Genomic DNA, 26362 nt, shown 5'->3' on the forward strand with positions numbered 1-26362 from the left:
GACTTTAACTGTTGTCTCAATCCTTCGATTGATAGGTCATCAACCAATCCGTGGCCTCCTAATAAGGCTGCGATCTGTATTAATTCTTTTTTTGCTAGAATACGATTTGGCCGATAGTTGGAGATTTCTCCATCCTAAAGATAAGGATTTTTCTTTTTTTTTCCACATGTACATCATAAATATTCAAGAATTGATTATTTTTGTTGGATACGCGATTGATGCCTTTTGTTGCTGACTGTGCGTATTACGCTATTGCGTTGTCAGATCATGCACCCACAAAACTAACACTGAAGTTCCCTGACAATATACAGAATGCATCTCAGCAGAGATTTAATGCTACACAGCTGCATGATTCAGCATTTGTAAGTTTTATTAAAGAGCAAATTTCTCTATTTTTTGAATTAAATACAACTGAGCGTATGTCAAATTTGGTTATTTGGGATGTGATGAAATCTTTTCTTAGGGGACAAATAATCTCATATTCAGTAGCTTTAAGGAAAACTAAAGTGGAACTTTTAGTGATTACTAACAGGATTAAAGAAATAGATAAAGTTTATTCAGTAACACCTAGTGAAGATCTACATAAGGAAAGGGTGGAACTTCAAACACAGCATGATCTGCTTTTGACTTTTCCCATTGAACAGGAGGCCGGCATCTTCAGGCTTGAGGCCGGGCAGGAGGTCGGAGCCTTCAGGCTTGAGGCCGGTGGCAGGAGACTTGAGGCAAGGCGAGGCCGGAGGCAGGAGACTTGAGGCGAGGTGAGGCCGGAGGCTGGAAGCGGGAGACGAGGCGAGGCGAGGCTGGAGGCTGGAAGCGGGAGATGAGGCGAGGCGAGGCTGGAGGCTGGAGGCTGGAAGTGGGAGACGAGGTGAGGCGAGGCTGGGCTGGAGGCTGGAAGCGGGAGACGAGGCGAGGCGAGGCTGGGCTGGAGGCTGGAAGCGGGAGACGAGGCGAGGCGAGGCTGGGCTGGAGGCTGGAAGCGGGAGACGAGGCCGGAGGCAGGAGACTTGAGGCGAGGCGAGGCGAGGCCGGAGGCTGGAAGCGGGAGACGAGGCGAGGCGAGGCGAGGCTGGAGGCTGGAGACTGGAAGCGGGAGACGAGGCGAGGCGAGGCTGGAGGCTGGAGGCTGGAAGCGGGAGACGAGGCGAGGCGAGGCGAGGCTGGAGGCTGGAGGCTGGAAGCGGGAGACGAGGCGAGGCGAGGCTGGGCTGGAGGCTGGAAGTGGGAGACGAGGCGAGGCGAGACTGGGCTGGAGGCTGGAAGCGGGAGACGAGGCGAGGCGAGGCTGGGCTGGAGGCTGGAAGCGGGAGACGAGGCGAGGCGAGGCTGGGCTGGAGGCTGGAAGTGGGAGACGAGGCGAGGCGAGGCTGGGCTGGAGGCTGGAAGCGGGAGACGAGGTGAGGCGAGGCGAGGCGGGAGGCGGGAGGCGAGGCGAGGCGGGAGGCGAGGCTGGAAGCTGGAGATGAGGCGAGGCTGGAGGCTGGAAGCTGGAGACGAGGTGAGGCTGGAGGCTGGAAGCTGGAGACGAGGCGAGGCTGGAGGCTGGAAGCAGGAGACTTGAGGCGAGGCGAGGCTGGAGGCGAGGCTGCTGGGGGCTGGAAGCAGAAGACTTGAGGCGAGGCGAGGCTGGGGGCTGGAAGCAGGAGACTTGAGGCGAGGCGAGGCTGGAGGCTGGAAGCAGGAGACTTGAGGTGAGGCGAGGCTGGAGGCTGGAGGCTGGAAGCAGGAGACTTGAGACAAGGCTGGAGGCAAGAGACTTGAGGCGAGGTGAGAAGAGGCTGGAGGCAGGAGACTTGAGGTGAGGCTGGAGGCAGGAGACTTGAGACGAGGCGAGGCAGGCTCCTCCTGGGCAGGGCGCGGATCACCACCTGACAGAGGCAAAGGACGGGAAGGGACAGAACCAACCCCAGGTAACGACAAGACAGCCTGGCTTACCTGGGCGGAGGCAAGGGACGGAACCAGTTCCAGGTAACGGCAAGATGGCCTGGCTTACCTGGGCGGAGGCAAGGGGCAGGAAGGGAGCTAGGGACAGGGTGGCTCCAGGATAAGGCTGCAGGCAAGACGAGGCGAGAGTTACCGACAAGACAAGGCAAGGCTTCTGGCAAAGCAAGGTGAGACGAGAACTTTAGGCGAGGCGAGAGTTACCAGCAAGACAGGGCAGGGCTTCAGGTGAGGAAACAGAAGGCAGAGCGAGGGATACAAGGAGACAGGACAAGAACAATCCAGCAGCCACGCCTGGGTCTCTGAAGGTATTTATGCAGCCAGCCCCAACTAGCATCAGCTGGTTCAATTAGAGCTCAACAAGAACAAACAGGGTAGATAGGAAAACCTGGATCAAGGGTCTATGGACTGGACCGTGAATGGCAATACGGACTTCATGGACCGGACCATGACAATTGCAGCTGGATAGTAGCCCTTATCCCCATTCTTAGAAATTCACTTTCACTCCCTCCCTGCCAGTTTACCCAAAGGAAACTTCCCAGAGGGTCCTGCCAGTCGGAGCCCGAATCAGTCCACACCTGCTGTCAGTTCGGTCCCAGTGGGAGCCGGAATCACTCCCAGTGGGGGCCAGAATTACTCCCCACCTGCGGTCAGTTCGGTCCCAGTGGGAGCCAGAATCAGTCCCCACCTGCTGTCAGTTCGGTCCCAGTGGAAGCCGGCATCAGTCCCAGTAGGAGCCAGAATCAGTCCCCACCTGCTATCAATTCGGTCCCAGTGGAAGCCGGAATCAGTCCCAGTAGGAGCCAGAATCAGGCCCCACCTGCTGTCGTTTCCACTAAAGTACTGAACACAAGGATAATCTGAGTCTGGAACTGAGGCCAGTCTGAAAAAAATCACTAAGCAATTACCAGCAACAGATCACTTGCAATACCAGAGGAAACAACACACTGGACCATTGCAACACCACCTTCAAGAATGCCTACCGTGCTATTCCACGCCCCCAATTCAGGAAGTCTGATCACCTGGCTGTACTTCTACTCCCCGAGTATTTAGGCAGAGACTGAAGACCGCAGCACCAGTAGTGAGAACTAAGAAGGTATGGACAAGGGAAGCGCAGAAGCACTTACAGGACTGCTTTGAATTGGTGGACTGGACTGTATTCAGGGATTCATCTTCTCAGCTGGATGAGTATGCTGCAGTTGTTACTGACTTCATTAAAACCTGTGTGGATGAGTGTGTGCCCACAAAGACTTGCTGCATATTCCCAAACCAAAAGCCGTTGATGAACCAGGAGGTACACTGTCTGCTGAAGGCTAGATCTGTGGCATTCTAGTCTGGCTATCTAGGCCTGTACCAGAAAACTAAGTGTGATTTGCAGAGGGCTATTTTAAGGGCAAAGAGACATTTCGAATGAGGTTGTATTGACATCGGATGCACGACAACTCTGGTAGGCCTGGCAAGACATTACTTCCTATCAAACGAAACCAATAGCATGAACGGCAGTGATGCTTCACTACCGGATGAACTCAATGCCTTCTATGCCTGTTTTGTAAGGGAGAATATAACTACAGCTGTGAAGATCCCTGCTGCACCTGATGACCCTGTGATTCTCGTCTCAGAGGCCGATGTTAGGCTGTCTTTAAGAGAGTGAACCTTTGCAAGGCAGAAAGTCCCGATGGAGTACCCAGTAAGGCTCTGAAAATATGTGCCAATCAACTGGCAGGAGTATTCAAGGACATTTTCAACTTCTCACTGTTACGGGTGAAACTTCCCACTTGCTTCTGTAACGCTCAGCTATATTGGCGCGTATATGTCTAGGGGAAATCCCGCCCAGCACCTGCCTGAATGCTTCCCACTGAGTCGGTTACTGCACCACTGCCGCCCGAATCAATCCCAAACATCAATCATCAGCCAGCACACACAGTACGTTTTACCAAGTACACTTTATAGATATTACTAAGTCTATGAAACTAATATAAATTCGATACAGAAAAGGAAGTAATGGGAAAAAAAGGCGCCAGACTTATCAAAGTCCAAGTTCTTCGTGCACAACCGTTGGAGCTCAATAAATTCCTGATGACCACCCGGATCCTGTCGACTCACGGCTTGGGACCACCCGGAGTGATCGACAGGAGCCTTTTCGCACATCCGCCGTCCTCTCCATCTCTCCTCCAACTCCCCCCCCAAAAACCTCCGCTCCCAGTCATATGAGACAGCATTATTACCCAAAAAAACGATAACATGAATACCCATTGGCTTATAGCACCCTGCTATCTGTATTAACCCAAGCAAATGTCTAGCTAGAGACTTTCTCAGCATTTAACATAACATAGAAGCATTCCCAAGTATAACATAACAAAGAAGCCATTTTAATTAGCTTACGCAGTAACATAAGAGATGAAACCCCCGTACACTTCAAAAAGCCAACGATTATACCAATGCCTCAGAAGAATAATGTGAGATGCCTTAATGACTATCACTCAGTTGCACTCACATCTACAGTGATGAAATGCTTTGAGAGGTTGATCATGACTATACTGAACTGCTGCTTCAACAAGGACCTGGACCCATTGCGATTTGCCTATCACCACAATAGGTCAATGACAGATGCAATCTCAATGGCCATTCATCGACTATAGCTCAGCATTTAATATCATCATCATTCCCACAAACCTGACTGAGAAATTGCAGAACCTGGGCTTCTGTATCTCCCTCTGCAACTGGATTCTTGACTTCCAAACTGGAAGACCACAACCTGTGTGGATTAGTAAAAACATCTCCTCCTCACTGACGATCAACACTGGTGCACCTCAGGAGTGTGTGCTTAGCCCATTGCTCTGGTCTCTCTATACCCATGACTGTGGGGCTAGGCATAGCTGAAATACCATCTATAAATTTGATGTTGTATCATCTATAACAGTGATGATACAACCACTGTTTGTAGAATCTCAGGTGGTGACTAGAGGGAATACAGGAGTGAGATATGCCAACTAGTGGAATGGTGCCACAGCAACAACCTGGCACTCAATGTCCGTGAGACGAAAGAGCTGATTGTGGACTTCAGGAAAAGTAAGACGAAAGAACACATACCAGACCTTCAGAAGGTGTCTTTTCCGTTGGCGAGTTTGATGTACAAACGTAGGTTGTTCCAAGAGCACTCGTCACACTATCCGCGTGACCGAGGATACCCCGTTTAGAGAGAGGTTGCAGCAACTGGCCCCTGCCGACGTGGAAGACGTGCGGCAGAATTTGTGTAAGTTGAAAAAGCTGGGATCAACACTGAGTCCCGAAGCCCCTATGCGTCCCCAATAGTGGTGGCCCAGAAGAAGAACAGGAAGGTACGTATGTGTGTGGACTATAGGACTCTGAATAGGCGCACTGTCCCTGACCAGTATATGGTCCCAAGGGTCTAGGACACGCTGGCCTGTCCGAATGATTCCGGGAATGAGAGGGTTAACATATGAGGAATGTTTGTCCGCTCTTGGACTGTATTCCTTGGAATTTAGAAGAATGGGGAGAGACCTCATAGAAACATTTCGAATGCGGTGACTAGTGGGGTACCGCAAGGCTCAGTGCTGGGACCCCAGTTGTTTACAATATATATTAATGACTTGGATGAGGGAATTAAATGCAGCATCTCCAAGTTTGCGGATGACACGAAGCTGGGTGGCAGTGTTAGCTGTGAGGAGGATGCTAAGAGGATGCAGGGTGACTTGGATAGGTTGGGTGAGTGGGCAAATTCATGGCAGATGCAATTTAATGTGGATAAATGTGAAGTTATCCACTTTGGTGGCAAAAATAGGAAAACAGATTATTATCTGAATGGTGGCCAATTAGGAAAAGGGGAGGTGCAACGAGACCTGGGTGTCATTATACACCAGTCATTGAAAGTGGGCATGCAGGTACAGCAGGCGGTGAAAAAGGCGAATGGTATGCTGGCATTTATAGCGAGAGGATTCGAGTACAGGAGCAGGGAGGTACTACTGCAGTTGTACAAGGCCTTGGTGAGACCACACTTGGAGTATTGTGTGCAGTTTTGGTCCCCTAATCTGAGGAAAGACATCCTTGCCATAGAGGGAGTACAAAGAAGGTTCACCAGATTGATTCCTGGGATGGCAGGACTTTCATATGAAGAAAGACTGGATGAACTGGGCTTGTACTTGTTGGAATTTAGAAGATTGAGGGGGGATCTGATTGAAACGTATAAGATCCTAAAGGGATTGGACAGGCTAGATGCAGGAAGATTGTTCCCGATGTTGGGGAAGTCCAGAACGAGGGGCCACAGTTTGAGGATAGAGGGGAAGCCTTTTAGGACCGAGATTAGGAAAAACTTCTTCACACAGAGAGTGGTGAATCTGTGGAATTCTCTGCCACAGGAAACAGTTGAGGCCAGTTCATTGGCTATATTTAAGAGGGAGTTAGATATGGCCCTTGTGGCTACGGGGGGTCAGGGGGTATGGAGGGAAGGCTGGGGCGGGGTTCTGAGTTGGAGGATCAGCCATGATCATAATAAATGGCGGTGCAGGCTCGAAGGGCTGAATGGCCTACTCCTGCACCTATTTTCTATGTTTCTATGTTAACTCTCTCATTCCCGGAATCGTTCTAGTGAATCTTCTCTGTACGCTCTCCAACGTCAGCACATCCTTTCTTAAATAAGGAGACCAAAACTGCCCACAGTACTCCAAGTGAGGTCTCATCAGCGCCTTATACAGCCTCAACATCACATCCCTGTTCCTATACTCTATTCCTCTAGAAATGAATAACCTTAAGGGTATCCTGTACGAAGACTCCCAAGTCCCGTTGCATCTCAGAACTTTGAATTCTTTCCCCATTTTAATAATAGTCTGCCCGTCTATTTCTTCTGCCAAAGTGCATAACCACACACTTTCCAACATTGTATTTCATTTGCCACTTCTTTGCCCATTCTTCCAATCTATCCAAGTCTCTCTGGAGATTTTCTGTTTCCTCAGCACTACCGGCCCCTCCACCTATCTTCGTATCATCAGCAAACTTAGCCACAAAGCCATCTATTCCATAATCCAAATCGTTGATGTACAATGTAAAAAGAAGTGGCCCCAACACGGACCCCTGTGGAATACCACTGTTAACCGGCAGCCAACCAGAATAGGATCCCTTTATTCGCACTCTGTTTCCCGCCAATCAGCAATCGCTCTATCCACATATGTAACTTTCCCGTAATTCCATGGGCTCTTATCTTGTTAAGTAAACTCATGTGTGGCACCTTGTCACAGGCCTTCTGAAAATCCAAATATACAACATCCACTGCATCTCCCTTGTCTAGCCTACTTGTAATTTCCTTAAAAAATTGTAATAGGCAGGATTTTCCTTTAAGAAATCCATGCTGAGGACTGCCTATGTTGTCATATGCCTCCAGGTACTCTGTAACCTCATCCTTGACAATCGACTCCAACAGCTTCCCAACCACCGATGTCAAGCTAACAGGTCTATAATTTCCTTTTTGCTTCCTTGCCCTCTTCTTAAATAGTGGAGTGACATTTGCAATCTTCCAGTCCTCCGGAACCATGCCAGAATCTATTGACTTTTGAAAGATCATTGCTAATTCCTCCGCAATCTCCTCAGCTACTTCCTTCAGAACATGAGGGTGCAATCCATCTGGTCTGGGAGATTTATCTACCTTTAGACTGTTCAGCTTCCTGAGTACTTTCTCTGTCGTAATTGTGACTGCGCACACTTCTCTTCCCTGCCACCCTTGAGTGTCCATATACTGCTGATATCTTCCTCAGTGAAGACTGATGCAAAATACTCATTCAGTTCCTCCGCCATCTCCTTATCTCCCATTACAATTTCTCCAGCATCATTTTCTATCAGTCCTATATCTACTCTCACCTGTCTTTTACTGTTTATATACTTGAAAAAGACTTTAGTATCCTCTTTGATATTATTTGCTAGCTTCCTTTCATAGTTAATCTTTTCCCTCTTAATGACCTTCTTAGATTCCTTTTGTAAGCTTTTAAAAACTCCCAATCCTCTGTATTCCCACTAATTTTTGCTTCCTTGTATGCCCTCTACTTTGCTTTAACTTTGGCTTTGACTTCTCTTGTTAGCCATGGTTGCATCCTTTTTCCATTCGAAAATTTCTTCTTTATTGGAATATACCAATCTTGCACTTTCCCCACTTCTCGCATAAACTCCAGCCACTGCTGCTCTGCTGTCCCTCTCCAGTCAACTTTGGCCAGTTCCTCTCTCATGCCACTATAATTTCCTTTACTCCACTGAAATACCGACACATCAGATTTCAGCTTCTCTTTTTCAAATTTCACAGTGAACTCAATCATGTTATGATCACTGCCTCCTAAGGGTTCCTTCACCTCAATCTCTCTAATCACCTCCGGTTCAGTACACAATACCTAATCCAGTATAGCTGATCCCCTAGTGGGGTCAACAACAAGCTGTTCTAAAAAGCCACTCGCATGTTAAAATCCCCCACAATGATCATAACACTGCCCTTCTGACAAGCCTTTTCTATTTCCTGTTGTAATTTGTAGTCCACATCACTGCAGCTGTTTGGAGGCCTATAAATAACTGCAGGGGTCCTTTTACCCCTGCGATTTCTTAGCTCAACCCGTAAAGGTTCTGCATCTTCTGATCCTATATCACCTCTTTCTAATGATTTAATATCATTTCTTACCAATAAAGCCACGCCTCCCCCTCTGCCTCCCTTCCTATCCTTCTGATACACCGTGTATCCTTGGACGTTCAGCTCCCAGAGACATGCATCCTTTAGCCACATCTCAGTGATGGCCACAACATCATACCTGCCAATCTGTAGCTGTACAACAAGACCAGTCTGAGTGGTTTAATTGGACCTTGCTGGACTTGCTCGGGACCCTGGAGATCAGCAAGAAGAGCAGGTGGAGTCAACATATTCAGCATCTGGTTCACTGTTACACAAAATGAAGCTACTCAGTACTCGCCATATTATCTGATGTTTGGGTGTGTGGCGAGGTTGTCCATTGACCTCTGTTTTGGGACTAACACGGGTGACTTACCACCAAAGCCTTATCTGAAGTATGTGTCTGATATGAGGAAAGAGCTGAAAAGGGCTTATGAATTGGCTGGGGTTGCAGCTGCCAAGGAGAATCGAGGAAATAAGAGGAAGTATGATTAGAAAGTGAGGTTCTCCCAACTCCTGCTGGGAGACTAGGTCCTCATAAGGAATTTGGGACTACCTGGAAAGCACAAGTTGGTTGACCGCTGAGTGGCCACACCCTATGTGGTGGAGAATCAGATGCCAATCCTACCAGTTTTCTGGGTGAGACCAGAGGAGGGGAAGGGGCCTGTCAAGATTCTCCATCGGAACCACCTGTTGACTCTGGGACAAGAGGTGCAGGTAGACCAAGAGCCCGACCAGGAGCCTACACCTAGTAAGAGGACTCTGTGAAAACGCAGGGCTACTGCAGGGCCCACAGCTGGATACTGATTCAGAGGATGATGATCTGGATGTGTGGTACATGCCGCCCTTCGCTAACTCCCCATTGATTGAGGAAGAGACCCCTGGCCCTTCTCCCACTGAGTCAGGTGAGGTGGAGGGGACAAGCTGTGGGCAGCCTGGGTTACAGCAGGACACTGAAGGAGAAGAAGCAGGGCCTGGACAAGGGACAGAGGGTTCTGAGATGCAGGGACATGAGTGACAGATCGGGGGAGGACTCGGCAAGCAGACCCGAAGTATCCCCAGTAGCATCTGAGTCTGAAGATTTAGGTGAGGAGGTACGGAGGTCTCAGAGAATTAGCAGACCACTGGATAGATTGGCCTATGTAGCGCCTGGGGAACAGGGTGTGATCTCTACTGTTTAGGGGAGCTATGTCACTGCCTTTTGCACCTGGATTGGGCTTTGTGTTTTGCAGGAGGGGTTGGCGAATTATCTCAATGTCATGAGGACATGACTAAATTTGGTGGAGGGAGAGTGTAAGGGCTTCTCTGTAATGTTAACTGATGAGGTAATGGTTTCTCTGCAGCAACAATGTTTGGGTTATAACGAGAGATAATGGGGGGAAATGTTATTCTTTCTTGTGTGCCTGAAAGCTGTAGGTTTTGTGGGCTTTTGAGGGGAATGAAGAGAGGAGATGCGATTTGAGTGAGTCGGTGGGCCGCCTGACTGGGGGGACTCCGAGCGGGGGTCCGAAGGAGGAGATTGATGGTGGAAGAAGAACTGCTGAACTGCGTGAGCTCCAACTTTGTGTGCACATGACTGTTTAATAAGATTATTGGCAACTTTTTCTTTTATGTTTTGTTTCTCTACTAACTATATAGTCAAAGTAAAAGTTATAAAGATAAATCGTTTAATCGCATATTGTGTACGGTTTGTTATTTCGGGGTACTGATTTGTAACAGGGAGCACATCACGCAGCATCCACCCAAATGAGATTTTTTAAGTTTGGCCGCTAGAGGAAGCAAGTGTTACACATGTAACCTTCAATTGAGCCTTCAACCATCTGCAGTATTCCAAAACCAATAATTTCTGAATACATAGAACACAGAAACATAGAAAATCTACAATATATTACAGGGCTTTTGGCCCACAATGTTGTGCCTACCATGTAACCTACTCTGGAAGCTGCCTAGAATTTCCCTACTGCATAGCCCTCTATTTTTCTAAGCTCCATGTACACTTTTAGGAGTCTCTTAAAAGACCCTATTGTATCCACCTCTATCACCTTCACTGGCAGTGCATTCCATGCACCCATCACTCTATGTGACAAACTTACCTCTGACACCTCCTCTGTATCTACTTCCAAACACCTTAGAAATATGCCCCCTCGTGTTTTCCATTTCAGCCCTGGGAAAAAGCCTCTGGCTATCCACATGATCAATGCCTCTCATCGTCTTATACAGCTGTAAGTAAAACCATCAAGAACGTTTTCTGTACTTAACTAATACTTCCTCTAAATTCAACTTCTCTATTCTCTGCTTTATTTCCAGAACATCTGGTGACAAATGTACGTGATTCTCTCTTCCATTCTCTCTGACTTGGCTTAGAGGATGAAAAAGTTTGCCTTGCCTTAATCCTCCCTTCTTGATTCTTAGTATGAAGTGAATCACCCTTAACCTCTGGGTGCAGACTGAAAGTGGTTACCCAACTCACTAAGGGATAAACTGCTTCTTCATCCTCATCATCATCAATTGCCTGAAAGATAAACCTAAGAGCATCGTCATCTCCATCCAGAGCATCCCATTGACATTATGGACCTCAGCTACCAGAGAACATTGACTATCTCCAAGGAGGTTGTTGGTTAATATGATACCAGCCTAACTTACTTGGAGCAGTCTGGATTTGATAAACTGTTGGACTGGCTCTGTCAACAGCATCACCTGGCCCGGCTGATGTACTGAGATCATAACCATCTGTCCTATTTCCAAATCCCGAGGTTTTGTTCGCAGTGTCAAATTCAGCTTTACTCTGCTGTTTCTTCTCTCCCACATTATGGTCTGTAACTTGATGGGCTTCCTTTATATTGTTGATTAATTGCTGTACCCATTTGTCCTTTACAATACCATCTGCTGTATTACGGACTGGTCACTCATGGCTTCACCACTAGCTCATACACTGAAAGTCTCCGTTACTCTGCACTCACCCAGATGGCATGGTTTCTGGCACTCTTGTCCCTCTGAGAGACAAAGGAGAAAGTAAATTCACCAGCTTACAACTAGATGGTGACAGGACCATTAACTTATAGTCACAGATTTACACTGCATTAGACCCCTTCTTCACTTCCCGGTATACCTGTGTCGCCACCTTCAGGGAACCCTGTACTTGTACTCCTCAGTCTCTGTTCTCTATTCTTCAGTCCTGTCATTCACTCTGTATGTTCTACTCTGGTTTAACTTCCCAAAATCTAACACATTATACTTGTCAAGTTAAGTTCCACCGACCATTCCTTTGCCCGCTTTCCCAGCTAGACTCCACCCCATTGTTACCTTAGCCAACCCTCACGTTCACCACACACAGTTCTGGTGTCACCCACAACCTCGCTAATTGTTCGACCTGCAGTCTCATCCAAATAATGAACACTTGTGACAAACACTCAATGTCAGGAAAATGAAAGAGCTGAATGTGGACCTCAGGAAGGGTAAGACGAAGGAACACATACCAATCTTCATAGAGAGATCAGAAGTGGGGAGAGTGAGCAGTTTCAAGTTCCTCAGTGTCAAGATCTCTGAGGATCTAACCTGGTCCCAAAATATCGATGTGGTTATAAAGAAGGCAAGACAGTAACTATACTTTATTAGGAGTTTGAAGAGATTTGACATGTCAACAAATACACTCAAAAACTTCTATAGATATACCGTGGACAGCATTCTGACAGGCTGCATCACTGTGTGAGATGGAGGGGCTACTGCACAGCACCGAAAGAAGCTGCTGAGGGTTGTAAATCTAGTCAGCTCCATCTTGGATACTAGCCTCCAAAGTACCCAGGACATCTTCAGTGAGCGGTGTCTCAGAAAGGCAGCGTCCATTATTAAGGACCTCCAGCACCCAGGGCATGCCCTTTTCTCATGGTTACCATAAGGTAGGAGGTACAGAATCCTGAAGGCAGAAACTCAGCAATTCAGGAACAGCTTCTTCCCCTCTGCCATCTGATTCCTAAATGGACATTGAATCTTTGGACACCACCTCACTTTTTTTTTAATACACAGTATTTTTGTTTTTGCACATTTTAAAAAAATCTATCCAATATACGTGTACTGTAATTGATTTACTTGTTTATTTATTCTTATTATTTTATTTATTATTTTTCCCTGATAGATTATGTATTGCACTGAACTGCTGCTGCCAAGTTAACAAATTTGATGTCACATGCCGGTGATAATAAACCTGATTCTGATTACTACAAGATGACAAGACCATTTATACTTCCAGATCGAGACACTGCCTGAGTATTAAAAGGCAACAACGGAGGCCCAGCACAGGTCAGGGCTTTGGGGACCCAGAAAGAGGAGGGGACCAGAATTTACAGAGAGCAAGAGGTGGGAATTGGAGCAGGAGTATATGGGTACCATAAGATATAGGAGGGAATTGGAGCAGGAGTATATGGGTACCATAAGATATAGGATCAGAATTGAGGCTGCTCTACCATTTCACCGTGGCTGATCCATTTTCCCTCCCAGCCCTAATCTCCTACCTTCTCCCTGTATCCCTTCATGCCCTGTCAAATCAAGAATCTATCAACCTCTGCCTTAAGTATACGCAATGACCTGGCCTCCAGTTGCCCATGGCACCAAATTCCACTCTCTGGCCAAAGAAATTGCTCCTCATCTCCATTCTAAAAGAACGCCCCTCTCATCCGAAGCTGTATCCTCTGGTCTTAGACTCCCCCACCATAGGAAAAATCCTCTGGACATCTAATACAAATTAAAGATCAGCAACATTGGAAACTGATCATTTCTGCAAAATGTTGGAGGAACTCAGCGGGTCAGACAGTACCTATGGAAGGGAATAAACAGTCGACATTTTGAGCAGAGACCCTTTACCGTGCCTAGACCGTGTATTCCTCTGCCTGGAGATGCTCCCTGATCTGCTGAGTTCCCCCAGTATTTTTCGCTGTATTTCCAGTATCTGCAGAATCTCGTGTGTTTTATATCCGCATTTGTAAGTAGGTTGTACTTTGACATTTGACACACGGCATACCAGTTGATATTGAGAATATTATTTGTGGTAGCTTGCTGGGTTAAAGGTACTGGGGCGCGTTACTCAACCACCGACTAATTGCAGACATATTACCCAGAAACTTCCGCGCTTCAGAATTCGCTGACCGTGCCTAGGCGATCAAATGCGCATGCGTGACGTTCCCGGATGTCGCTTACGTGCTCAGAGGACGTGAGTCTCAGCGGGTTCGGCTGCAGGTAAGAGCACTACTCAGGGCACGGGCGACCGAACTGTGACTGAGGGCGAATTACTGTGACCTCCGGACACACTGTGGTCTTGTACCTCGCGATAGATCCAATTCTTTCCCTCTTTGTCAGACTCACAATCCGTAGCTCGGTCCAGGGAAGCTTCCAGCAGATGAGCAAAAGTGTTGACGTCATTTTGCGGCGCATGCGCATCACTGGGTCTTTCGGTGCCACATAGAAGGGGTTTTCGTTCGTGGGGGCTTCTGGATAAAGAGAGAGCCGATGGTGACGGTACCAGCGCATTCCCTGCCAGTCCTTAGGGTGCTTGGAAGCATAGTCGGAGGATCTGGGAGCGGATAGGTCTCCCAAACGCTGCCGAGCTCCAGCTATGTGAGTCCAAGGATTAGAAACTCTGAATAAAAATATGGTTCCGAGTTAATCGCGGATGAAGAATTTACCTTCCAGTCAATGAAAACGTCAATTAGTGCTGCAAGGGAAAAAAGATCAAATTCTTCCATCAGCTTTAGTACTTGAGAAAATCACCTTTTTACCTTCTCTTAATCTGGACCTTTCTAACTGTGAGAATATGTTCTGTAGCATTCTCTATGGGCACATAATGATATCAAAATCATTTGCCTTGGGTAACAAGTGACCTGTAACTTTCACATTACAAAAGTGCCACACTCCAATGAGAAAGACTACTGCCCTCCCCTTCATATTTATTGGCATTGCCATCGGTCAGTTAATCACCACCAATCACCTGTTGTTAGGGGATCAGAGTAATTAGAAAATTTACAGGATCGGACATGTTATAACAAGTGCTCTTTGTAGTGCTTTGGTACATGACCAGAACTTCAAATAATGCCAATGGAGAGAGACAAACTGAACCAAGTCACAGATTGATGAAAGACAGAAATGCACCATTCTGATACAGACAGGGAATTTAATGATCTGGTCTGCGTCCAGTTAGAAGATGAGGGGGGTTCCTTCAGCTTGAGTTGAACTTTGTAACAATGTGATGTCAGAGCTCACCACAGAGTAAAATCTCATGTGAGATATTGTCTTTTACCCATTAATATTTTTACAGGTTGGAAAAGGCAGAAAATTAGTATATGGGAATCCCAAACACAACAACACGTCAGATTTACAGTCTCTGTCTGGATATTTAAGGAGTGACTAGATATTTCCTTGCAAAACGATATTAATGTTGTCGATCCTTGGAGATAAAGAGGTATTTCATCCCAGCTGGAAAGGTACTTTGTGTCTGAAATGAAGTTTTCTGTTGTAACTCGGTGAAATCTACCTGAACCGGGTGCTGAGAACACACCAGTGGGAAGGAATTTATTCACAGCCTACTCGCAGTCACAACAGGGAGTTCACAGTGGGGAAAGGCCATTTGCCTTCTCTGTGGGAGGGGATCTTCTCTGTCGACCAGCCTGAAGATACATCAAGTTCACACCACCTAATGAACAATTCATTCTGTCATTGATGCTAAAGCTGTATGAGAAATTTCATCTGTGAGAGGATGTTGCTCAGACTATGGGAAGACATTCACACACACAACCACGCTACAGAGACACCAACAAGTTCACACTGTGCCATGGCCATTCATCTGCTCTGAATGTAGAAATAGGTTTTTATTTAGTCATCTCAACTGAATGAACCTCAGTGAGTTCACACTGAGAAGATGCCATTCAGCTGCTCAGACTGTGGGAAGGAGTTCACTTGGTCATCTGACTTGAAAGTACATCAGCGAGTTCACACTGGGGAGAGGCCTTTCACCTGCTCTGAATGTGGGAAGGGATTCACAGACTCATCCAAGGTACAGAGACACCAGCTGGTTCACACTGGGGAGAGGCCGTTCACCTGCTCTGAATGTGGGAAGGGGTTCACAGACTCATCCAAGCTACGGAGACACTGGCTGGTTCACACTGGGGAGAAACCATTCACTTGCTCAGACTGTGGGAAGGCATTCACTCACTCATTCCAACTGAAACTACACCAGCGAATTCACACTGGGGAGAAACCGTTCACTTGCTCAGACTGTGGGAAGGCATTCACTCGGTCATCTCAACTGAAGGAACATCAGCGAATTCACACTGGGGAGAAACCATTCACCTGCTCAGACTGTGGGAAGGCATTCACTCGGTCATCTCAACTGAATGCACATCAGCGAGTCCACACTGGGGAGAAACCGTTCAGCTGTTCTGAATGTGGGAAGAGATTCACTCGGTCATCTGACTTGAAAATACATCAGCGAGTTCACACTGGGGAGAGGCCATTTACTTGTTCATACTGTGGGAAGGGATTCATTCGGTCATCTGAACTGAATGCACATCAGCGCTTTCATACTGGGGAGAAACCGTTCATCTGCTCAGACTGTGGGAAAAGATTCACTTTGTCGTCTCATCTACTGACACATCAGTTAGTTCACACTGGAGAGAAACCATTCATCTGCTCAGACTGTGGGAAGGATTTCACTCGGTCATCTGGCTTAAAAGTACATCAGCGAGTTCACACTGGGGAGAAACCATTCGCCTGCTCAGACTGTGGGAAGGAGTTCACTCGGTCATCTGACTTGAAAGTACATCAACGAGTTCACACTGTGGAGAAGCTGTTCGCCTGCTCTGTATGTGGGAAGGGATTCACAGACTCATCCAAGCTACAGAGGCACCGGCGAGTTCATACTGGGGAGAGGCCGTTTACCTGCTCTGAATGTGGGAAGGGATTCACTCAGTCATTCAACCTTTTGTCGCACCAGCGAATTCACACTGGGGAGAGGCCGTTCACCTGCTCAGAATGTGGGAAGACATTCGCTCACTCATCTACCCTACAGAGACATGAACGAGTTCACACTGGGGAGAGGCCATTCACCTGCTCTGAATGTGGGAAGGGATTCATTCAGTCATCCACGCTACAAAAGCACCAGTTAGTTCACATTGGGGAGAAACCATTCACCTCAGATTGTGGGAAGAGATTCACTCAGTCATCTGACTTGAAACTACATGAGCAAGTTCACACTAGAGATAGACCATAGATATAGGAGCAGAATGAGGCCTTGTAACCCATTGAGTCTGTTCCATCATTTCATCATGGCTGATCCAATTTTCCTCTCAGCCCCAGTCTTCTGTCTTGTCCCTGTATCCCTTCAAACCCTGAACAATCAAGAATTTGTCTTTAATATACATAAAGAATTGGCCTTCACAGCTGCGTGTGGCAAAGAATTCCACAGATTCACAACTCTCTGTCCAAAGAAATTCCTCCTTATCTCCATTCTAAAAGGACACACCTCTATTCTGATGCTCTGTCCTCTGGTCTTAGACTCTTCCGCCACAGGAAATATCCTTTCCACATCCACTAAAGGCCTTCCACCATTCGATAGATTTCAATGAGATCACCCCTCATTCTTCTGAGTTCTAGTGAATACAGGCTCAGAGCCATCAAACGCTCTTCGTATGACAAGCCATTAAGTCCTGGAATCATTTTTGTGAACCTCTTTTGAACCCTCTCCAGTTTCAGCACATCCTTTCTAAAATAACCTGCACACAATACTCTTAAGTGAGGCCTCACCGGTGCTTTATACATTCCAACATTTCATCCTTGTTTTTAATAGACCTCTTGAAATGAATGCTAACATTGCATTTGCCTTCCTCACCATGGGCTCAGCCTGCCAATTAACCTTTAGGGAATCCTGCATATGGACTCCCCAAGTCCCTTTGCTCCTCAGATTTTTGTACTTCTCTCCATTTAGAAAAAAGTCAACCTTTTCATTTCTTCTACCAAAGTGCATGAGCATATGCTTCCTGACACTGTATTCCATCTGCCATTTCTTTGCCCATTCTTCTAATCTGTCTAAGTCCTTCTGTAGCCTCTGTACTTCCTCAAAACTACGTGTCTTCATATCATCTGCAAACTTTGCAACAAAGCTATCAATTCCATTATCCAAGTCATTGACATATAACATAAAAAGAATCAGTCCCAACACAGACTCCTGTGGAACACCACCAGTCACTGGCAACCAACCAGGAAAGGCTTCTTTCATTCCCACTCTTTGCCTCCTGCCAATCAGCCACTGCTTTATCCACGCCAGAATCTCTCCTGTAATACCATGGGCTCATAGCTTGTTAAGCAGCCTCAGTTGTGGCACCTTGTCAAAGGCCTTCTGAAAATCCAAGTACACAACATCAACCAATTCTCCTTTACCTATCTTGCTTGTTACTTTTTCAAAGAATTCCAACAGATTTGTCAGGCAAGATTTTCCCTTGAGGAAAATGGCCTATGGTCGAGTATTAAAGGCAGCAGCTCATGTAGTTTTTTGTTGGAGGTTTGAGCAGTGTCCACTCAGCATTTGGGATCGACTAGCAAGAAGAACTTAAAGTTAGGCAGGAGCAAGTGGGGCAGCCAGTGTCAGAGTGAACAGAGTCGGGGTGGAGATTTTGAGGTGTTAGCTCTTCGAAGTTTCAGTGAGGAGAGCATTCAAAGGTACATTTAATGTCAGAGAAATGTGTAAAGTATGCATCCTGAAATTCTTTTTCTTCGCAGCCATCCACGAAAACAGAGGAGTGCCCCAAAGAATGAATGACAGTTAAATGTTAGAACCCCAAAGCCCCCCCCACAGCTCCCCCCTCCCGAGTGTAAGCTGAAGCAAAGCAACGCAACGACCTCTCCCCCTCCCTTACCAGCAAAAAAAAGCATCGGTGCCCCCCATGAGCACTCAAACATGCAGCAAAGCATTAATAAAGACACAGACTTGCAGTACCCCAAAGGCTACTCATTCACCCAGTAATTCGACATAGTTTCTCTCTCTCTCTCTCACTCACTCACTCACTCACACACACACACACACACACACACACACACACACACACACACACACACAAGAGGTGTCCCTGTTTCACAGCGAGAGGGGAGACATAACAAACAACTCACTGATTTATGATGTTAAAAGTCTGTTGCGTCGCTTTTTCCAAGCTCTGTGCCCAAAGAATTCGGGCCTCTGGGCACACAACCAGCAGCCAGTTTGCTGCTTTCGATCTTCTGGGTACTCCCATCACATACCAGATTCCTGCAGAGACACTGACCTTGAGTCCGCCTGCCTCCAGAGCCACGAAATCCCGAAACCTTGAAGGCGCGCTAGTCTTCTAGGCCACATCCTTGGTACATCGAATAATGGCCAGTCGTGAGACCCCGAGAGCGGGTCCCATTCCCACAAAGAACTGAAATCAGCATATAACTCCAGGTTAGGGTCTTCAAAAGAAAGTTGAAAGGGAAAAATAGAGATAGTAAAGATAGAAATGGAGCTGTTTCTGAAGAATCAAGCAAAGGAATTGCCGTTAGGCACCATCGTCTCCTAAGCTCCACCCTGCAATCAGTTAGAGAAGGTATAATTAAGCTGAAGATAGAGATTTTTTTGTCCCCTTCTTTACAGTTGCTCAGTGAGAACAGTAGGGGTGACTCCTGTGGGATGTGGAAAGGAGGAGACACCTTCAGTGTCCCTGATGACTACACCTGCGAGAAGTAGATCCAGTTGTAGCTTCAACAATCTGCGTAAAGGAGTTGAAGCTGGAACTGAATGAACGGATCATTCAGGAAGCTTCTGGGGTGATAGATATGACATATAGAGAGGTAGTTGCACACAGGAAACTGGGTGACAGAAAAAGGAAAGGTGTTAAACAGCCATTGAAGAGTACCCCTGTGGTCATCCCCCTCAGCAACTGGTATCTCACTTGTTGGAGTGGGGATGACCTAGTAGAGGAATGTCATAGCCATTGGATGTCTGGCTCTATGAGTCTGGCGGGTGGGGCGGGGGAGAGAGTTGACCTGTTTTGATAAGTGATGCATTAGTTAAGGAAACAGTCTAGATATTCTGTGGGTGACAACGCTATTTCAGAATGGTATGTTGCCTCCGGTGTGCTAGGGTCCAGGACATCACTGGTAGAGTGTCCAGCATTCTTAAGGAAGGTGAACACCGAAGGACATGGTCCATGTGGATGCCAATGATATGGGCAGGTAGAGTAATGAGGTTCTGCTCAGGGAGTGAGATGCTAAAGTAAAGGACAGCACATCCAGGGCTGTGATCTCGATTACTACCTGTGCCACGTACCGGTAACATGAAGGTTATACAATTTAACACGTGGCTAAGGAGTTGGTGCAGGAGGGAGGGTGTAAGATTTTTAAATAATTTGAGCTGGCGAAGATTGTGTGTGCAGGAGGGTGACTGTGTTGGGGCAGAAGGGGCATCGTTGATGGAGGGTGGAGGGGATTGACAGGTCTCTCACACACAACAAACACATGCAGTTGTGGGTATGGAGTGTAAGGTAGATGGTGAAGTAGTAGGAGGGGAGTGTGAAGGGGAATCTCCTTCAGAAAGTCCCAACACATTTTGATAATAGATTTATTTTGAACTTAAACTGAAATGTATTTTTTGTAAAACGTACTCAAACGTACCCAAGAGTGGAAAACAAACCCATCAGCTCCACTTCTCTGTGCTGGCCAAGAATCCCCACCTGAGTCTATCTCATCTGTCTATGCCTGACCTGTCTCCCTCTAAAGTTTCCTTTTTGTGTACCTGTCCCAGTGTCTTTTATTTTCCTTCTCAACCTCATTTTTCTGCCTTCTCCCCATAACCTTTCACGTCCTTACACTGATCAACCTCTTTTAATAAACTTGATAAATTGGCCTCTGAGCCCATCCATGGCCGTGAATTCCACAGAATCACAACCAGCTGGCTAAAGAAATTTCTCCTCATCTCTCTAAATGCAAGCTCTCTGGTATTAGATATTTTGACCCAAATATACCAACTATCAACTCTATTATGTTTCCCATAATCTTATCCGCCTGAGCCTCCTCCACTTCAGACAAAACAACCCGATTGTCTGAACTCTCCTTACGCAGTAGCTCATGCCTCTGAACCAGAAAGCATCCTGGTGAACCTCTTCTGCCCCCTCTCCAGTGTATCCGTATTATAGTGGAGAAAAGGGAACGACAGAGGCAAAAGGGAGGAGCTGTCCACAGTTGACTGGAATTACACACTAGCAGAATAACAGAATAGCAGCAATGGGTGGAGTTTCTGGGTCCAATGCAAAAGGCACAGGATAGATACATCCCAAAGATGAAGAAATATTCTAAAGGGAGGATGAGGCAATTGTGGCTGACAAAGGAAGTCAAAGACAGCATAAAAACAAAAGGGAGGACATAAAATCTGGTAAAAATTAGTGGGAATCAAGCTTTACAAACCAACCGATGCCATCTAAAAAAAGCAGTAAAGAAAGAAAAGATGAAATATGAAGGTAAGTGACAGTAAAATAGATCATAATAGGAGCAGAAATTGGCTCTTTGTCCTATTGAGTCTGCTCTGCAATTTCACCATCATAAATCCATTTTTCCTCTCAACCTTAATCTTCTGTAGTCTCTCTATATCCTTTCATGCCCTGTCTGAATGAGAATCTATCAACCTCTGTCTTAAAAATATACCCAATGACTTGGCCTCCACAGCTACCTGTGGCAACGAATTCCACAGATTCCCCACTCTCTAACAAAATAAATTACTCCTCTTCTGAAAGGATGCCCCCCTATTCTAGACTCTGTCCTCTGGTCTTAAATTCCAATAGATTTCCCAGGCAAGATATTTCCTTAAGCAAACCATGCCGACTATGGCTTATTTTATCCTGTGCCTCCAAGTACCCCAAGGCACGAATTGAAACAAACCCTGACTGGTCAAAGCAAAATTGTAAATGAAACAGCACTGAAGATTTGTTCTCTTCTGGAGTGATTGTATTCCTGGCCCCCGAAGGGTGGAGGAGATGCAGCAAACCAAAAATAAACTGGCGCTGTACTGCAAAGGCACACATGAAGACGCTGAACCTCACGTGGAGCACAATAGAGGAGATGGCCAAGGAAAGAAAGAGATGGAGGTCTTCATAGCTATCCAAAAACACCAGCAGTGTAAGGGTCTATAAGTAAGTGGTGCATTATTGATTAATAATCGTGCAAAGCTGACAAGTAGAAGGCAGCAGAATGGGGTTCAGAGGGAAAGTCCATTAGCCACGATTGAATGGTGGGGAAGACAGAAGGCAGTGGAGGCCAATTCTCTGGATTTTTTCAAAAAAGAGTTAGATAGAGCTCTTAAAGATAGCGGAGTGAAGCGATATGGGGAGAAGGCAGGAAAAGGGTACTGATTGTGGATGATCAGCCATGATCACAGTGAATGGTGGTGCTGGCTCAAAGGGTTGAATGACCTACTCCTGCACCTATTGTCTATAAGACTGAATGGATATTTCTGGTCCTGTGACTAATGGTACAGCAGTGAGATAGCAAAGAGGTGGGGAGTAAGGTGTGGGTGCAGGTAAGAGATGGTGTCCAGGGAGGAGGTGGTTGGTATCAAACACCTTTCTGCTACGTCTTATAACAAACAATTAACCCAAGAGTGCATCAATCATAAGAGTGTTTGCTTGCAGCAAGGGAAGACTAGCACTGCACAAGACCTGGTATTAGCTTTGGAAAAGAAAACATAGTACTCCTAGTCACTCCCTCAGATACAAGTTCAAAGACAGTGCATTCTGTTAGTCTACTGAACCAGTGTATTTAGCACTCTTCCAGTAAAGTACACAGGTTCTATTAGCATAATGTTACACTAGCATTATTAGCAAAGCAGTCTGATACAATAAGCGTTCCATTTTGTTGCAGACAAAAATTCCATTTCGATACTATAAGTGCAGTAACATTTTCACTGTGGTGAAACATCCCTACACCCCTTGCCCTCTGTGAAAACCCTTCCAACTCCTACACCACTCCCTTTTTCTGTAAACCCCTCCACAACACCTGCATACGTGCGCATGCATAAGGGTCACAGTTCCTGAAAATCGCGCATGTGCTCAATAAACATAAAGACCTTGCCGAAATAGCAGCAGGTGGGAGCAAGGATTTCATCGGCACCAGCATCTGAACCGCAGCTGAGGGACAATTACTGTGAGCTCCAAACACACAGTGGCTCTGCACCCCGGGACAGTCCCGCTCCTTTCCCTCTCTCAGCTGCTTGATCTGTACATGGGCTCTTGGGAGCTTTTTGCTGATGATGTCGCCATTTCTGTAACGCACGTGCATTGATGTGAACAGAGCGGATAAAAGGGGCCTCTTGCATTTTGTGTGTGTTGCCTGGATTTCCAGCATCTGCAGAATTTCTTTCTTTTCAAATATTATTATTATTATCCAAAATTAACAAGAGTACATCGAAGCAGACAACACTTACATTATCTCAAGGAAAAAAAAAACATTGTTTTAAAGATTGAAAACATTTTGATGTAAAAAAAAGAAAAAAAAATCCCTACTAAAATAAAGTGAGAAAAAAACCCATTAGGTGTTCAACCCCAGAGCCGTGCATCATACAAAAAGCTTCTAAAGATAAACATCAAACCGCCAGCAAGAAAAAAAATGTAACAAAAATTTACAATTAGATCGTGGAGGAAATCTATCAATTAACTCAAATGATAGTAACGAGCAAATGAACCCCATCTTTTCTCAAAATCAAACATAGGTTCAAAGGTTTGACTCTTAATTTTCTCCAAACTAAGCCATAGCATCACTTGAGAGAACCACTGTGACAAAATGGGAGCCAGCGTATCCCTCCACTTCAACAAAATGGCCCTCCTAGCTATCAATGTAACAAATGCAATAACATGTTGATCAGGCAGAGAGATACCACGGATATTTTGAGGAATTATTCCAAAAAGCACAGTTAATTTGTTAGGTTGTAAATTAATTTTAAGTGCTTTAGAAATTGTAGAAAGAACTGACTTCCAGAACTGTTCTGGTATAGAACAAGACCAAAACATGTGTGTCAGTGTAGCTGTCTCAGTTTTACATCTATCGCAATCACTATCAACATTAGGAAACATTTTAGACAATCTCTCCTTCGTCAAATGGTAATGATGTACAATTTTAAATTGAATCAGTGAATGACTTGCACAGATTGAAGAAGAGTTAACCAACTTCAGAATCCACGTCCAGTCCTCCAACATAAAAGTCAAATTAAGTTCCTTTTCCCAATCTTGTTTAATCTTAAATAAAGGACGCTTATCCCATTGTAATAGTAAATTATAAATTCTTCCAATTGAACCCTTCATCAGAGGGTTCATACTGGTAATAGTATCTAACAGGTTGACATCCTATATGTAAGGAAAATTACTTAAATATTTTTGTAAGAAATGTCTAATGAAGGTTTTGTAAAAATGTGAGTATGAAAGAGAATATTTATCAACTAATTGTTCAAAATCAGTCTACCTTCTTTAAATAAATACAAAAAAGAATTAATACCTTTATTTTTCCAAAGTAAAAAAATTGGATCACTCAAAGAAGGCTTAAAAAAGTAATTTCAATAAATTAAACTACAAAGTTTAATTTTTTTAATTAAAAAATTACAGAACTGGAGCCAAGTTTGTAAAGAATGCTTAATCACATGGTATAAATTTAAATTAGCAACATTAGCTAATTGTATAGGTAAAGCAGCTCCCAATAATGAAGTTAAATAAAACTGTTTCACAGCTTTCAATTCCAAGTCTACCCAAACTGGCCGATCATTCAACTCAGTGTAACCAAAAGGATATATGTCGCACATTAACAGCCCAGTAATGCATTCTTAAATTAGGCAAAGCAAGACCTCCATCCTTTTTCAACTTTTGTAAGTGACATTTATTAATACTTGATCTTTAATTATTCCAAATAAAAGATAAAATAATAGAATCAATCCGATCAAAAAACTTAGAAAAACAGAGATATTCTGAAATAAATATAAAATTTTTGGTAAAATCATAATTTTGACTATATGGATACGATCAACAAGTGAAAATTTAAGTGGGTTCCATCTACTAAATAAATACTTCATATAATCTACCAAGGGAACAAAATCAGCTGTATAAAGATCCTTATATTTTTTGGTGATTATAACACCTAAATATCTAAAGGAATCCGTGACTTTGAAAGGAGTATTACATATAGAAACAGTTCACTTTACTTAAATTTATTTTATATCCTGAAAAATCTCCAAATTCATTAAATAATTTTAGCAAAGCAGGAATAAATTCCTCGGGATTGGATATATAAACCAGTAAATCGTCAGTGTAAAGAGAAATCTTATGAATGGTCTCATTCACAAAAACCCCATAAATATCTTTAGCTTTATGAAGAGCAATAGCAGGGGGTTCTAATACTAAATTAAATAACAAAGGACTTAATGGACAACGTTGTCTTGTCTCCCATGAAAGTTGAAAACAGGGGATCTACAGTTATTAGTAATAACAGTAGCAATAGGAGGTTTATATATCATTCTAATCCAATTATTAAAATTAACACCAATGCCAAATTTCTCTAAAACATTAAATAAATATTTCCATTCAACCCGATCGAATGCTTTTTCAGCATCCAAAGAGACGATGCATTGTGGAGTTTTAAAAGAGGATGAATATATAATGTTAAATAATCTCTGAACATTTCAAAAAGAATAACGACCCTTTATAAAGCCTGTTTGATCTTTAAAAATACTTTTACCCAAGATATTTTCCAAATGATTGGCCATTATCTTTGACAGAATCTTCTCATATTCGAAATAGGTCTATATGAGGCGCAATCAGTAGGATCTTCATCCTTTTTAAAATTAAAGAAATAGAAGCCTCATAAAAAGTGGAGGATAAATCACCTTTCACAAAAGAATCCTTAAACATTTCCAACATATACGGAGAAAGCAATTTTCCAAATTTTTTATAAAATTCTACAGGATAGCCATCAAGTTCAGGGACCTTACCAGATTGTATTGAAAAAATAGCTTAATGAATTTTGGCTTAAGTAATTTGGGCATCAAGAGTTTTTTGATCCCCAACAGAAATTTTGGGGAAAAGCAATCTTTCATAAAAAAAAGCATTCATTTTGGAAGAATCTACTGGACATTGAGATTTATAAAGTTCAGTAGAAATATCTTATTAATTTCTTCATATTCCCAAGCCAGGGTACCATCTTTCCTATGGATTTTCAAGATTTGCCTTTCGGCTTTAGCCGTTTTTAATTGAGATGCAAGCAGTTTGTTATTTTTATCTCCAAACATATAAGATTGGCTCTTTAGCTTAAGCAAGTAGCCTTCAATAGGATGAGTTAATAATAGTTTATACTATGATTGACGTTCCACCCTTTTTTTTTGAATAAATCAATATTAGGGGAGATTGCATAAATATTATCTAAGTCTTTAATTTGTTTTGAAATCTTAGCTAATTCTACTTTAGTCTGTTTTTTAAGCTTAGCTGAATAAGACATGATCTGACAACGTAAAAATGCTTTAAATGTATCCCATATAATTAATTTAGACGTACTCCCTATATCATTATAAAGAAATTTTTTTTTTATCTGGGTTTCAATGAAGCTGACAAAGTCAGAGTTCTGCAATAATGTCTGAGACATGCGCTATGGTAGGCAGGAAAGAATGACATCATCAAATTCAAAAGACAAACCCAGAGACGCATGATCAGATATAGCAATAGCGTCATATTCACAATTCTTAACACTAGG

The 26362-nt window shown here is 44.5% G+C and overlaps 2 protein-coding genes across 9 annotated transcripts in view; one reads left to right on the top strand and one right to left on the bottom strand.

Moving 5' to 3' along the window:
• LOC134342610 (zinc finger protein 239-like) overlaps window positions 1-14104 on the bottom strand; it is a 48595-nt gene extending 34491 nt beyond the window's left edge. For 4 of the 7 annotated variants that reach the window (XR_010017051.1, XR_010017049.1, XR_010017050.1 and 1 more), the window contains exon 1: window positions 13787-14104. The gene's annotated coding sequence lies outside the window, so the exon portion shown is untranslated. The remainder of the gene's footprint in view (window positions 1-13786) is intronic. The other 3 variants (XM_063040937.1, XM_063040934.1, XM_063040935.1) reach the window with 1 other exon arrangement.
• LOC134342609 (zinc finger protein 229-like) overlaps window positions 1-25869 on the top strand; it is a 112206-nt gene extending 86337 nt beyond the window's left edge. The window contains exons 1-2 of one of the 2 annotated variants that reach the window (XM_063040932.1): window positions 13772-13825; window positions 14901-25869. In XM_063040932.1, the coding sequence (XP_062897002.1) occupies window positions 15501-16850 (1350 nt within the window). In that variant the 5' untranslated portion in view covers window positions 13772-13825; window positions 14901-15500 and the 3' untranslated portion in view covers window positions 16851-25869. Of the gene's footprint in view, window positions 1-13771; window positions 13826-14900 lie in introns of those variants that run through there. The other variant, XM_063040933.1, reaches the window with a different exon arrangement.
• The last annotated feature ends 493 nt before the right edge of the window (window positions 25870-26362 follow it).

Source organism: Mobula hypostoma, chromosome 2 (assembly GCF_963921235.1).
Source record: "Mobula hypostoma chromosome 2, sMobHyp1.1, whole genome shotgun sequence".
NCBI lineage: Eukaryota > Metazoa > Chordata > Chondrichthyes > Myliobatiformes > Myliobatidae > Mobula > Mobula hypostoma.